Raw genomic sequence first — 15,018 nt, forward strand, 5'->3', positions numbered from 1 at the left:
TACCTACTCCTTCTGGTGAATCCCCTTGGGGGTGTTCATTGAATCTTATTCACGAAGGCTTGTTGCTATCACTGGTAAAGGCAAATTTATCTGCTATATTGGTGTTCCCCCTTTGATAAGAAATGAACCTTTGTTTCTGAAAATATCTTTAAAAAATCTGTAAGGTCGCAGTAGTATCCATCTCTTGTCACTAGGGTCTTATTTCTGAGATTCACAGATACAGTTCTCAGAAAGCTCCTGAAACACCATTTGAACAACACTGGAACTTTAATTATTAATTAAATATATCAGTTTGCAACCAGTCCTTTTAAAAGGGAAGATCTTGTTATTGAAGTACTACTTAATAATTTTCAAGATGGCAAAATATTGTCCCTCCTTCAATGCAATCTAGCACTGAAAGCAATCATGATCTTACAAGCTTGTCGAAAAATGTACTTGTGTTTTTCACCAAATTTCATGCATTTAAGGGATCAGGTGGCCCACGTGTGTTGTGCTACGTGCAGAGCTTGGCATTGCTGCTTAGGCAGGACTGAGCAACTCAGGAATTCGCTAGGTTTTTGTTCTTTAATGAGAACAGAAATGGCAGTTATTGCCCTGAGCATTATTCAGAAGAGTGAAGTCTGTGAGACATTAGCTAATGTATTCTTGGTGGGTGATGCCCAGCCCTGTTAGAGCCACGATGGCTCCTCTGAGTTCTTTAGAAGTGTATTGATCAAATACAGGTTTAAAAATGCATGGCAAGCATTTCTGTCTATGCTTCATTTAATTCATCTACATTTTGAGAACCCTCTCTCTCAGAAAGGCAGATCCTATTGATTTTGCTTCTTGAAGAGAGAATAAGTCCCCAAATAGGAAGTTGCTGATTATTGTGTCATGTTTACAGTGGCTCTTTGGGTTTGTTTGTTTGCCTGGCTATATTTTTCCTGAAGAGATTATAATAAAAGAGTACTATATTCTTGCAGGCAAAAACACCTGTCCCATTGCAGTTCTCTGGTGTGGGTTGTATGAGCTCGTAGCTGTTGAGTTTGCATGCAGTGTTTCTCTGTGTGTATGAGTGATTTGCTGCTGTAAAACTGTCAAGAGGAGAAATTGCAACAGCAGTAAACTGGAACGGCATTTCATGTTCTCACCTTTGCCCCAGCACATCTACAGTGGCATATAGTCTGGGATTTAATGCTAATGGCTGAAAGGAGAAAATTTAATTGGGAGAGGCTTTTTTTAGTCTTGAGATAAAATGGGAAATGTTCACTTGCCCGCTGCCCATCACTTCATCTCAAGGAACCTGCAGCAAGGAATCCCTGGTGTTCCGCAGGGAAGCAGCCCCTTGTACAGCTGCAGACCCCCTCGCTGTCACGAATGGTTTACAGTTTTTGTTGTCAGCCCAAGCTGTGGCTGCATATTCAGGGATTTGATTCTAAAGTTTACTTGGGACTTCATGTTAAAGGTACAATGCTTATGACTTTATATGCACATGGAGTTTAATTCCCGATTCCTAGTTGTCTCTGACATGCTGGTGGAATTATGAAGCTTCTTGGAATGGGTGGTGCCGTGGTGGCAGCACGTCTGCGCTGCCAGAGCCACGGCAGATACAGCCTCGCATGTGGGGGGTCATCAAATGTGTGATTTTATATCCACACAATTAATGAGCTGTGCCCTGAGGAGCTGCTCTGGGCCTGCAGGGTGTCCTGAGCTGTCAGCATTCCGACAGGGACACATGATGATTCCATTCCTCAGCATCCTTTCATGGCAAATGCCAGCAGAGACACCTGGAAACGTCTGAGCAGTGCAAATGGCATGAGGAGTTATTTCCTCTCTTCAAGCCCTCTCTCCTGAGTGGAAACAATATGATTATTAACATGTTTTATAGTATCCTGTGGCACTAAGCAGAGAAAGTGCAAGAGAAGACCCCAGAAGGCCCCAACGCCCTTTTAACCCTCCATCTCTGAGTTTATTGGCCTGAATTGGATTTTTGTTGTGCTCACAGTGATTATAAATTGTATCCAATTCACAGCTTCACACACACTGTTATTTGCTGAACAAATACAACCAGGTCAGAGGCTGCCCTGGCAGCTTGTGCTGTGTGGCACAGGCATAACCAGGAGGCAAAAATCCCTGTTTCTGTCAGCTGGAACACAGTTCAGATTGTGCCCAGCAGGTCCTTCTGTTAATTAGGTCTGCCAATTAAAGTGGTGATGTGCCTAAAGTTAAAAACAAACTCAACTTGTCTTTTAGGCAGCCAGCCCACATCTCCCCTTCGATGCAAAACTTATTTCAATATTTTCAATTTATTTTTCTAGGAAAATTGCCATCAAATTTTCACCAAAGAAAAACCTTCCCAGTTTTTGTTCTTTCTGTGGTTCATACCTTTTCATCTCCAATGAGGAGAGAAAGCTGTGAGAAGATTTGTCTGAAATAAAAATTACAGTTGTTTTTTTTTTCATTAAAAGTACAATTTATTTTTATGGGCAGATAATAACAACTTACACCCAGAACTCACAGAAATGTTAAGCACACATAGAATGTCAAACTTTTAAACTAGTGGCTCAATATTTTTTGACTGTTTCTGGTTGACAATACCTTGCAGTATTTGTAACTGAGAATATTCACACTTAGACTTTTAATGTTATAGTACACAGAGCAATTCTTTTACCAGTTTTTAAGAACTGGCCAGAGGTGGTTGACTCTGAAGAGTGTTTGAGGGAGGAAGGAAAAATTCAATGGGCAGCATGAGATGTCTGTAGTCATAATGACTTATTGCTTGCAACCCTCCTGGATGCCCGTTATGATACATGAAGAGAGAAACTGTGTGGAGACAGCTTTAGCACAAGCACTACTTTATGCAGCTAAATTTTAAAATAATGTGTCCAATAATTTTATATCCCGCTATCAGTCTAAAACATGATGTTTTCCTACTTTCACATGGGCTACTTGTCAGAGCTCCCTATTCTGAGCCTGCTTGGGTTTGTGCTTCTCCCAAGCTTTAAAAACAGGATTTAAAAATCAAATGCAGCAGCTGAAATAGCCCATTCTTAGCTGAGTGATCTTTGCTCATGTTTTTAAGATGTCACTGAAACAGCAGCCTGTAGTTGAAGTATGTTCTGATCTTAATGAAGACAGAATGATGTCTCCTCTTTCAAAGTGTGAAGGCTTTCTTTGGGGATACTCAAAATTTAAACACCAGTTTAACTATTGAATCTGAAACTTGTGTGTTTCACTTGTCATTGGAAAAGTATTTTCCTGACTCTGCATCTGTTGTTACTACAACAAAGTTTATAATCTAAGATAGGAATTAGCCTTTTTTTTTAAGAGGAAAGTGCTGATGAATCTGACTTACATCTCTAAATGTTTCATTAAGGAGAAATGTTTAAGAAAATTACTGTCCATATTTTCATCAGATCCATAGGATATTAATTTAAAAGATGTTTGTCAGACCCTGAAAGGGCAACCACGATGGGGTTGGATCAAGGGTTGAACTTGATGAAGTCAGAGGTCCCTTCCAACCCGACTGATTCTGTGATTCTGTGAATTGTGCCAGGTGATCATTCTTTTAAGGGAGTGGTGAATCCAAAACATGAATCAGAGAATTATAGAATATTCTGAGTTGGAACGGACTCAAAATGACATAAGGTGAAAAATTAATATTTCAGATAATTCACTGTCAATGGTACTTATAACTAATGGTCAGGAATATAAAATAGCTTAGAGGACTGATTTATCCACCTCCTGGATTGCACTATTTCCGTACAAAGGCACTCACTGGACCATTTTTCTGGATATAACTTTTGGACATTTTTGGATGCTGACGCTTAGAAGAATTAATTTCTGCAGCTGGTCTGAAAGACAAAATAAAAAATTCAATAGAGCTGTGAGACAGGACTATGGGAACTCCTTAGAAAAAAGCTGAACTGAACTTTGATTTTAAAACAGTCAAATGAAACCTGAAACTGAGCTGGACCGTGTCTGAAGCACTGATGAGTTCAGGCAGCTTTTGCCATAAATCATATATGGAGTATCATCTTTTATGCCTGCACACCTTCTGCCTCATAGCTGGAGTGGAAATACCTTCAGAAATTGTTGTTCTGTAGTACTGACAAGTGGAAATAACCACAACTGTCAGCCACTTAAGATATTTTTGTTCAAGTAAAAGTGGCCATGAGCTGGTCTCTCCTCTTTGCACTCTCCTCTCTCTCTTAGTCTCTCCCTGTGTCTTTTCTCTGTAAAGTTCAGCAGTGATTGATAGAATATTGCATTTGTGGAGTTAAACTTACATAGTTACAGCGTGGAGATCAGATGTTGCGAATACCAAATTAAACAAGCTCAGAAAGAAACAGAAGGAGTTGGTGGAAGGTAATTTGGAGCTGTTCAACCTGATGGGGTTAATACAGCCTGGAGCACATGAAACGCCCATTTGTCTGAAGTCCAGAATATCTGTTCAGGGATAGTAGCATCCATGCCTTCCTTCTTTCTTTTATTCCCCCTATCTATCGTTTGCAATAATCTACTGCCATAGGTTATTAGGTCCTAAGTCTAAGCCAGTGAGGATCTACTGCCCACATGGGGTATTCCTCACCAGATATAATTGCTCTAAGTCAAAGAGCACTGAACAGAGATCCAGAAATACCTGGGAGAGCAAAACATTTGGTGTTCTCTGGAATGTCTACTTATCCCTGTCAATTTTGACAGTAAGTGCTAAATTATTGTACAAATATAAATGCACTTTCCTTAAAACCATAGGAAGGAGCAAATAATGTGAGTAACAATTTCCTTCCTGACCTTCTGTAAAAAAAGAAATGTCTGCTAAACAATTTTGGCCCATTCAGTATTTTCTCTCCTGGTTGAGCAGGTTCAGACAACTTTTGCAATCAATGACTTCATTTAGTTTGGCATCAGATGGCTGGGGTAACTTTATTTCAATTTAAATTATGATGCTTTCTGTTGTACTTCAATCTAATATTTGTTTCAGTGTTCATTCTAATGTTCATTTTGGCATTGCACTCTGAGGGCAATGGTTTCCAGTGGATGTTACAGCTGTAGCCACCCAAGCTGAGAATGGGGAAGCTGGTTTGCAACTGGGCAACTGCTGCCTGCGCTGAAAGGCCACAGAGATATGAAAACATTTAAATTTGCCGTTCCATTTAAAATATTTTTTCAGAGGATCTGTTCACTGAAGTATAAATTCTAAAATCTAATAGCTTAAAAGAAGTGTGTGCCTGTATGAGCACAATTTTCCTGCTTTTGCTGCTGGTGTTACTGCTGAAGTGAGCAGAGTGCAGGGTTTGCACACAAAGTGCCACCAAGCTGGCAGCACAGAGATAAAGACTCCACTTGTGGCAGGATTTTCTGGCATCAGTTTTTCTGATGGCTGATCCCCGTTTCCCCATAACTTGCTGTCCTTTCAGGAAATGCAGTTATTCTCATATTCTTGTGATTCTTACATTTTCAGGAATTTCTTCATGGCCATAAGATAAATCCATTACTTCTTTTGCTGTTTTTTTTTTTATTTTGTTTTTGGGTTTTTTTAGGTTATCTCATGTGTCTGTATTACCATTTTTAGGTAATGCAGTTATCTATCTGTTATCTTTAAATATTACTAAGTACCTGGAAATTAAATGAGCAGGTGGAAGTAGCTGTGTCCCATCTAACCCCTCTTTTGAGAAGCTATTCTAAGTTTTAGTATTAATTGGATTTGGGGTTGAGATCAGCTGCTTGGTGAGCTGTGCTGAATTTATCCTTTATTATGCTATTGTAACTGGGACAAAACCTTTAATCTAAAAATATATTCCCCCTACTCGGCTCTTCAGATTTTTGTGTTTTGATAAACTGATGCGTTGCAAAAAACTTCTTGGCTTGGCTTCTGAGACGTGAAGTGGGACACTCTCCCATTGTATAAATTAATCATAAAGGCAAACTAAATTTTCCATTATTTTGTTGCTAAGGGAAATGTTGGAGGGACTGGGAAGGTGGATGGACAGAGGGTGGTGAATGGGAGCTCCTGTGGGTGAGGAGGGTGAGTGTTCCTGTTCAGGTGACCACAGCCAAGTGATGGAGGAGAGTTAACAGCGGGTTTTGTGGCAGCTGGGATTGCCCTGACAGGAGGTGCAGCCTCCACAATCTCTCACTGTGGTGTTAATGTCTGTCAGAACTCGCTCTTTCAAATTTTATGTCTCCATTTTCTGTGTGAAGATTGAAGTGAGGACAGAGCTGGGAGAAGAGTTGAAAGCTCATTCCCTGCTCACAAGTTCATCATGTAACTGGGTTATACTTTGCTAAGCTGTGTTGTTGCAGGGGGTTGGTTGTTGAATTTTCCCCTAATGAATTGGCAGTGTCAAGATGTCAAGAAATCCATTCAGAGCACGTGAAGTTCAGTTCTACGTGGAGCTATTTGAATTTGTACTAAAAGAGAAAGTCACTGCTGGTGATGAAATGCATCAGATAACCTGAAATGCATTTTATTAAAATCTGGGCCAAAGAAATCAACAGTTCTTCATGCTAAAGGTTAAATATGTGCTTCTCTTGCTGCAGCAGTATCAAAGTATCACTTTAGAGGGCTTTCATTGAAGCCTCATCTTCAGAGCAGTGTCCTTTCCCTTTGGTTGCTGCGTCATTCCATGGTGACCTTTCAGCACTGCATCCCCTGGACACAGAGACACACAAATGACCCTGTGTCCCTCACTGTGCACTCTTGACATACTTTCTTTTATCTCTTCTGTGGAGAAAGGAGGGATAAAATATAAATTCGTAATGTAAATCCATCATATTTTAAACCCAGTATTTTTGCACTTGCTGCCTTCCCAGCAACGCTATTGATGATCTCTAAAATATGTTCTTATGTTTAATCCAGCCTTAAGTGGATACCTTTTTTTTTTGGCTTAATACCAAATTATAAATGCTACTTTAAGGGTCATGTAAGGCAATGCAATCTTTTTAAAAGCAAAAAAAAGCTCAAAAGTAGTGGAGATTTTTGCAGAATGTTTTGAAAATGAGCTGTGTTTCTCCAAAACTAAATGATGATGGGGTTAAAGAGGGGAGATGGTGTTAAAAATATTGTTTGAGGATTCACAGGCTTCCAGTCTGATATTTGCAATAAGTAATTTCAAATATTGTTCTTTCAAGAGACACAAATGGAGTCTTATTAAGCAGATATGACACCTGCTATGTAATATTCTTTGTAGTCTCTTTTGCATTTATTTACAACCAGATTTGAGGAACAACATCTCTCAGTGTAAGACACCCAGGCAAATTTCAAAAATGGGTCTGACTTAATTCACTGTCTTTCCTCAGAATAAAATTTATGTAATTCATAATGAATAATTATTCTTAAATATGCAGTTGACCTTTAAATTTTCAGAACAAGCCCCAGAAGGTACATATTTGAGTTGCAAGATACTCTTCATCAAAAATAATGCAGAAGAGTCATTGTGATACAGCTGTTTGCAGCAAAATGCAGTGCAAGCACATTGCTATGATGATGCACTTCTGTATTACATTCATCCTGGTTTGTGTAAGCCAAATCTGTGTTGGTAACAATACACAGCTTTTGTCTGGCCGTGAAAAGAACATATTTGGGGTGTTAGAAAACACAAAGAAATGAGAGTGAGGAAAAATTGATTCTAAAGTTAATGTCCTGGATCTGACAGATGAATACTGCACCAAACAGTACCACTTTAGCAAGAAATTAATTCTGCTGTGGATATTTTATGTTTGAATTTACTGCAGCACTTGAAAACTGGAAAGCAACTTCAGTCATGCTCCAGTTTCTCTGATCCTCAAGGGGAACACAATATTATTTGTTCCATACACTCCAATGCTGGACAGCGAAACAGAAGAAGGGGAATAAACAGGACTACCCTGAACATACCTCTCCTTTTCCAAGTACTGTGACACAGAGCACAGCAGGACACAAAGTAACTGAAAGAGATGGATTTCTAATGTGCTGGATTGCTGCTTATGAGTCCAGAACTGCTGAGCATATTGGCATTTTAGAGTTTTCCTTCTCATTCCCTCAAGAAAACAAAATCGCTGAAGGATCGAGTAGTTGGTTAAGGAAGCAAAGGAACATTTTCCAACTGAGTTATACTTCAGTTGCTGGGGAATAAGTGACTAATAAAGGAGCATTTTCCTAATCCTTCTTTTCAGTTTCCATCATAGGAATTTGAGACATAAAGATATGGAAAATTATAGGGAACTGTTTTCAGCTTTTCTGAAATTGCTTTTCTGTACCTTTTCCTTTAACTTTAATTTTCTTTACACAGGCATTTTTGACTGTGTGCAGCAATGCTTGAGAATGGGTTTTTGCAATAGCTATTCTGATTTTTCAACTCTTATCCTTCTTGATGACTCATAAATGTTTAGGTACAAGACTGTCCACATTTGTTTTTCACAGATCTCCCACTTCAAATTATTACATTCACTAATGCTCTTTTCGGTTTTTCTAGGACTATTCCAATTCATAATTTTATAACACCTGATGTTCTCCTTTGCTGTGGGAGCTAAAATTCTCCCCACCCCCTTTCCTCTTGGTGCTTGCTACGTGATGAAAGACATTTGCCTTTGTAGTCACTCTTATGTAAATATTCCGAACTGTTTATTTTTCCTCCTAGCCAGGATTATTGCAGGAGTTCTGAGGAAGTTTGCAAACCTGCCCATTGCTCAGATGAGTCATAGCACTGTGGTCCTGTTCCTCTGCACTGGCTGAAGGTGCCTGTTGTTTTTGATAAGTTCATGGCAGTTATAAACCTTGTCTCTTGCTGCATCCCAGTCCTGATGGTTCTCCTTCAGCTTTCTACTAGTTCTTACCAGTTTATTTAAACCTACACAGTGTGACAAAGCTTTTCACTCCCCGAAGTGGCTGCACTGAAGTGACAAGTTAATTGGTTCATTTGTACGTGACTAAGGTTTGCAGGAGGCTCTGAGCCTCCCTGGGTGTGGGTGCTGTGCTGCCTGTGAGCTGTTCTGCAGGGAGGATGTAACTCCAGCACAGAGTGGTCAGCACTCAGAGCACTGCAGAGCTTCTCACATGTGTAGCACAGTTCAGTTTTGCTGCCACAAGAACAAAGAGCAGGGAGAGCTGGAGGTCCAGGCTTGCCAGTCCTGCCTGGAGAATGACAAGACAAGGATGGGCTTCTGTGTCCAGCAGTCCCTGCTGTGCACACAGCCCAGCTCTTCCACCAGAGCCAAGCAAAACAACAGCTGTGGCTTTCCCCACACAGACATAGCAGGAAGGAAAGTCCTCTCTGTTCCCAGCAGCCTTCTGGCCTGTGCCTTCCTCCAGAGCTGATGCTCGCTGCCAGCTCTGCAAACAACTCAGAAAGGGTCACATTTTTGGACTTGCCTGGATTTTGCTGTCTTCGTTTTTGGAAACACTTACTGAAGAATGTTTGAAGTTATCTGAAAGTTCTTAAAAATTTGGAGTGTTAGGAATTCACCTCCTGGTGATGGAGGAGTTGGGTGCCCTAACATCTGAGAGCTTCAGTTGGGGCTTGTTACTCCCTGCCCACGCTGCAGGGGTACAGCATGTTCTGAAGCTTTGCAGGAACAGTACTTCTGTAATCAGCTCATGATGAAGAGATAATTGAGCCTTGAGAGGCCATAAGATTTATGTTGGAAATGGGGAATATATATTCTGAATATGAGTTTGTGTTTGTAGACACCAAGACTTTTTTCAGGGCAATCAACTTCTTGATTTATAGTTCAGACATTGGGCAGCAACTGATAGAACAACCCTCAGCTCTCAGCATCTGTCAGGAAAGTGCCTCATGTGTTTAAACTGATTTGCCTAATGAGATTTATTGTGGTGCTATAGAAGTAGTATAGAAAAAGCCCTCAAAACTAAAGCCTTCAGCATCCTCAGAACCTGCTCTCCTCATTGTACCCACTGCAGTGATGCCCAGACTCCTGGGAAACAGGGGATGTGGTTCCACAGCGAGTGAGTGAAACTGTGATTGAGCCTTGTCTTTCTGTCCCAAGGTTTGACTAACGTTTAGTGACTCAGGAAGAGTCTGTGAAGAGTGTGATTTCTGAGGTAGCACAAAGCTTTTGCCCTGGAGCCTTTAGCAAAGAGATCTGTTTCCTTTGTATTTCTGACTGAGACTGTTTTGACAGAAGAATAGCTGACTCTTTATGTTTTCTCTGTGTTTGCCAGCATGTGTTTTATGTGCTTACATTGCAAAACTATAAATCCCAGAATAAACAGATGACAAATTCCAGAGTGTGTTTTAACTGAGGCTGGCTGGTTGCAGCAGTGTCTGTACCCATTACCTCCCCATCCCTTGCCTGAGCCATAAGCACCCACCAGGAAGGGAAGTGACTTTCCTTAACCACAGGTAACTGCAGAGGTCTCAAAGCATGAGCTTGGATTGTATTGATTTGGGTAATTGTCTGCTGCAGATCAGAGAAGTTACAAGTATCTCGAGGATACAGCAAGCAGGTTTGTGGGTTTTTTTCCCCTTGTGAGCCTACCCCATGGACATAGATTTTTGGTTTTGCTCTCTACACAAGCAAAGATTGCCTCTGAAGTGCTGAATCAAAGCCCATCATTTACAAAACTCTGATCTTGTGTTGAGAACTGCAGGCTTGGGCAGTGCCCTGGGGCCCTCTTGGATACCTCCACTTTAGTTACCCCAGGGCCACGTAGCCATCCCTGTTTCATTTGGGGATTGGATTTGTGACATCATCTACCAGATGTTTAGTGATTGTTTTCTGCATGTTAAATTATCCCATTTAAAGGAAGGAGTGAGGCAGACTTCTAGCATTTGTGGAGCGAATCTGCTTTTTAAGCTGAGGATTGTACCAAATGAGTTTTAGGGAAGAGTGGAAAAGCAAAAGAAGTGATGGCCAGACTATTTCTTTTAATGGTTGCATGAACCACCTGTACTTCTCTAAATGAACTGCTTCACTAAATTCCAATTTGATGACTTGAATGGTGAGTGTTGGGATAAATATCGTTGAAGGGAAACAATAAAGTGCAGTAAGTAGTGACAGGAATTTCACTTTTCACTTTTTCATGACAGCAGACAAAAATCCAAAACTTCATTCTTTCCTGGTATTTCTCTTGGTTTTACATGAGATAGACAGGGGTGTTTTTTAGTGCCACATTTTTGATACTTGATTTAGAGTTCTGCAAAGGATAGGGTTCTGTATTAATCTGTTGGTTGGTTATTTATGAATAATCATTGCATTATGATGCACATGAAAATTTGTTGTTTTTTTTTCTTTTTTTTTCTGTCAGTAGTCAAAATGTGATATGTTTAGGTTTTGCTCTGTTCTGTGGTTATAAATGAAAAGTTTTATCAACATAAACTGATTTAAGATAGTGTGATTCCAAAACTTCACAGCAACAGAATTCACAGCTGGTGCATACTGGTATAATGTAATTGAAGTTGATGCTCTTCTACCTGTTTGTGCCACAATACATTTATTTTTATGATTCCCTTGCCATGAAGACAGGCCCCAACTGTTTCTGAGCAGTATTTTGCCAGCCTTTGTCAGCTGCATCCCATGAGAAGGAGTCAGCAGTGCTCCACAGCAATGCACTGTGGCTCTCCAGGGGCACAGCAGGCAGTGCCTGGAGCTGCAGAGCCACTGAGGGTGATGGGGAAGACTCCACCTGCACCATCCTGGGAGGCCCATGGTGTAGCTGTGTCCTTCCTGCTCCTCTGGCCTCCTGTGGGACAGACAAAGATGTTGAAAATGGAGACTGTGTTACTGGGGGATGTGATGACTTTGGGCTGAGTCCCAAATAGCTTCTTTCTATTACCTTTGCAGTCTGCTGGTCCTGAGCAAGTGGTAGAAATCACAGAGGTTTTGGCTGCAGAGGAGGGCAGTAATGCACAATAAAGCCAAGTTTTTATCTTTTTAAAGATTGGACATGAATTTCTGCCAGTATAAGAATGTATCTTTTCTTTGACTGGGATCTGCTACTGGCAAGTGATTCTCCTTCCAAATGGCCTCCTCTTCTTATATGTGTATTTTCGTTGGTGAATTATCCATGTACCAGCCTTCTAACTCTTGCTTTTACAGTGCTTCTGAAAAGGTATCCCTGAAGGACACTGCCTCTTCTCCCTTCCTTCCTGAATTTATTTTCCTATCTTTTGTTGTGTTCCCTGTATTATTTAGAGAATGGGATTATCCCATTCTTACATTATTAGGTAGATGGACTGAAAGGCTGGAACTTTTTCACAAGTTCCTTTGTTCCTGCTGTGCTCCAGATACACAAATAATAAGTTTGGAACTGCGAATCTTAAAGAAATGTTTTATATAATTTTTAAGCAGGATTTGGATAGCTGTATTGAGTATGCTCCAGTACTGGAGCATATTGAATACACTGAATGCGGTTTGTCTTTTCAAGGACTTAACCTGCACCTTCACTGTTTATTTTTGGAAAGAGATGTAAAATAAGGGCATGTGTGTAAGACTGGTGAACTCACGTTTTCAATCTCATTCAGCAGTTTAAATAAACTAATTGGTTATTGTTGTTTCTATTCTAAATTACCTATTGTCATTTCTGTTGGTTTTGGTTTTGCATCTCAAGATGTTTATTACCCATTTTGAGAACATAGATAGAAAGATAACAGGGCAAGACGTTTTGTAGCTTGGTTTCTCCTGCTCGGTATTTTTTTAACAGCATCCCTTAAAATAGAAATGCAAAACTATGTGTCCTACTTTCCCCTCACTAAAATAGATGCCTTTTGTTAATTTTAGATACAGCAGAGCAGGATATGTAATTAATGATATCAAAGAATCCATATGATATTCAACAGGGTCTTAACATCAAGGACAAAAGAAGTCTGACAACAGCTGTCCCTAATGATTTGGTTTGTAAAATGTTTTCTTTTATTTCAGGAAGTTGGATGCTTTTATCTATGATGCAGCAGTGCTGAATTACAAGGCTGGAAGAGATGAAGGCTGCAAACTTGTCACAATAGGGAGCGGATACATCTTTGCCACTACCGGCTACGGAATTGCACTTCAGAAAGGATCACCTTGGAAGAGACAAATCGATCTCGCCCTCCTTCAGTTTGTGGGAGATGGTAGGGACCAACTTTCTTTCCTCTCTTTTCTTTCCCTCTGTATGCACAGTTAATTCAGTTTAAGTAGCTCTGAGCTTTTAGTACTGTTCTCTTGCAGTCTTAAAAAAAAAGTAAAACAAATGAGTAAAATTATTTCTTGATGCTGAAACAGGAATTCTCTTCCACTCTGTTCTAACTCACCTCACTGCCAAGGATATCTGCATCTATTTTCAGACAGTGTTTTCATATACATCACAAATTAAAGATGGTCTTAATGTTAGAGAGCATTTATAAATTTATTATTTTGCCTTTGAGCAATCCCTGAGGAGTTTTTCTTTGGTAGATGAGTTATCTTTCTGCATGACTGTTTTGCTATTAAAAGGTGTTTAGCTCAGTTCTGGACTGATGTGAGTGATCCCTCATGTAGGATGGATTCATTTAAACTTCTGGTAAAAGAATATCTGTGAAATTGAATTAGATTGACTGGTTTCATTGAATTTCAAACAACTATTTTTCATTCTAACACAAAATAGAAGCATTGTAGGTCCTCTTGGCACTTCTGCCCTGCAGAAGAAAACTTACTGCACATCTTTGATATATTTGTAAACAGTAATGATGACTCAGTCTCCACAGAGGGCTTGAACTCCTTTCTGATTGTTGAAATAATTCTTTGGCACAGTGGAACTTCAAGCCTTTCATATGTGCAAGCGAATAGAAATATGGTGATTAAAAAAAATTGTATGTTATGACTGACTAAAATCTTCTATCAGGTAGGAATATGGTGTGTGTTACATAATCTTTTTTTTTTCCCCTACGTAGATACATGTGTTGACTTTACATTTTTCTGTCAGTGAAAGAGAGGGCTTTATTGAAAAATAAATATGGACCTAAGGTCACCAATGGCATGTTGTTGAGACTAAGAATGGCAAATTTCAGTGTAACAGCAATGGCAGAGTGCAGGGCCTGTTCCATAAAAAACAACATTCATTTTCATACTGCAGGCAATGAGGGTGTTAGTCTTCCAGCACATGGATTTTATTTCTCTTATAATGCTAAACAACTGGAAGAGGTGTAACCATCCTGACTGATGCATCTTGTCTGGTACACATATAGAGACATTAGTGACATCATTATCGATCTGTTGGATTTAGAGAGGCTTAGGAGGACACATTGCTTACTTGGGTGAAGGAATGGATAGATGACCTGCAATGGCTACATTTCAAGCATTCACATACTCTTGTGCTAAACAGTTGCAATTAATTGGCTAAAATATTTGCTTTATTTTTCTATTTAGAAAATTTCTTTCTTTTTGTGTAGTATATTAAGAATTATTAGGTTCTATAATTCCAACCCGTTTTTAGATGGGCAAGTTGAATCAGAGACATTGGCTTATTTGTCCCATACTAAAGAAGAAAAAGCTTCTGTATCCTGAAGAAGGATCTGAGTTATCTTTTTCAGTGTGGGCTGACCCCTCTAGGTGTTGCCAGAGCATCACTCAGGTTTTCCTTCTTTTCACTTTGTATTTCCTTCATGCTTCATCTTTCATCATTTTTGATGCTTCTCATCCAACAAAAAGAAATTAAATCACAGGAAAGAAAATAAATGAAATAGAAGGGAAAGCAATTGAAGCTATTTAAGAAAAACCTCATCAAAATACCAAAGGTGCTGCATTTTTATGCGTCACTTTGTCTCTGAATACCAGGGAGAAAGCAGAGTGAATGGGAAGAAGGTGTGAAAAATCTTATCCTGTATTTACTCTTTGACCTGTGGACTTACTTAGCATACAAATGCTTATGTCTTTAACCCATTTTTAGTAGCTGAAAATAATACAAATGAATTATTTATGAAACTCAGTATTAAAACCTTTATATGAATAATTTATAGAATAGCAATAGATACAGTGGACACCCAGGTGAATAAAACCTTGTCACAAAATATCTGCTCCCTTGTTCATCTTGCTCAGATATTACTTCAGGAGATAAGCAAGTGTTTTGAAGCACAAACCATGGGG

General features: G+C 39.6%; 1 protein-coding gene across 4 annotated transcripts in view; it reads left to right on the forward strand.

Moving 5' to 3' along the window:
* GRIN2A (glutamate ionotropic receptor NMDA type subunit 2A) overlaps window positions 1-15,018 on the forward strand; it is a 78,540-nt gene that overhangs the window by 39,571 nt on the left and 23,951 nt on the right. For all 4 annotated transcript variants that reach the window (XR_003534321.1, XM_027684086.1, XM_027684087.1 and 1 more), the window contains exon 9: window positions 12,841-13,028. Coding sequence is in view for 3 of the 4 variants with exons in the window: in XM_027684086.1 (XP_027539887.1) it covers window positions 12,841-13,028 (188 nt within the window). In the remaining variant the exon portion in view is untranslated. The remainder of the gene's footprint in view (window positions 1-12,840; window positions 13,029-15,018) is intronic.

Source organism: Neopelma chrysocephalum, unplaced genomic scaffold, assembly GCF_003984885.1.
Source record: "Neopelma chrysocephalum unplaced genomic scaffold, ASM398488v2 Primary Assembly neopelma1_65b, whole genome shotgun sequence".
Taxonomy (NCBI): Eukaryota; Metazoa; Chordata; class Aves; order Passeriformes; family Pipridae; genus Neopelma; species Neopelma chrysocephalum.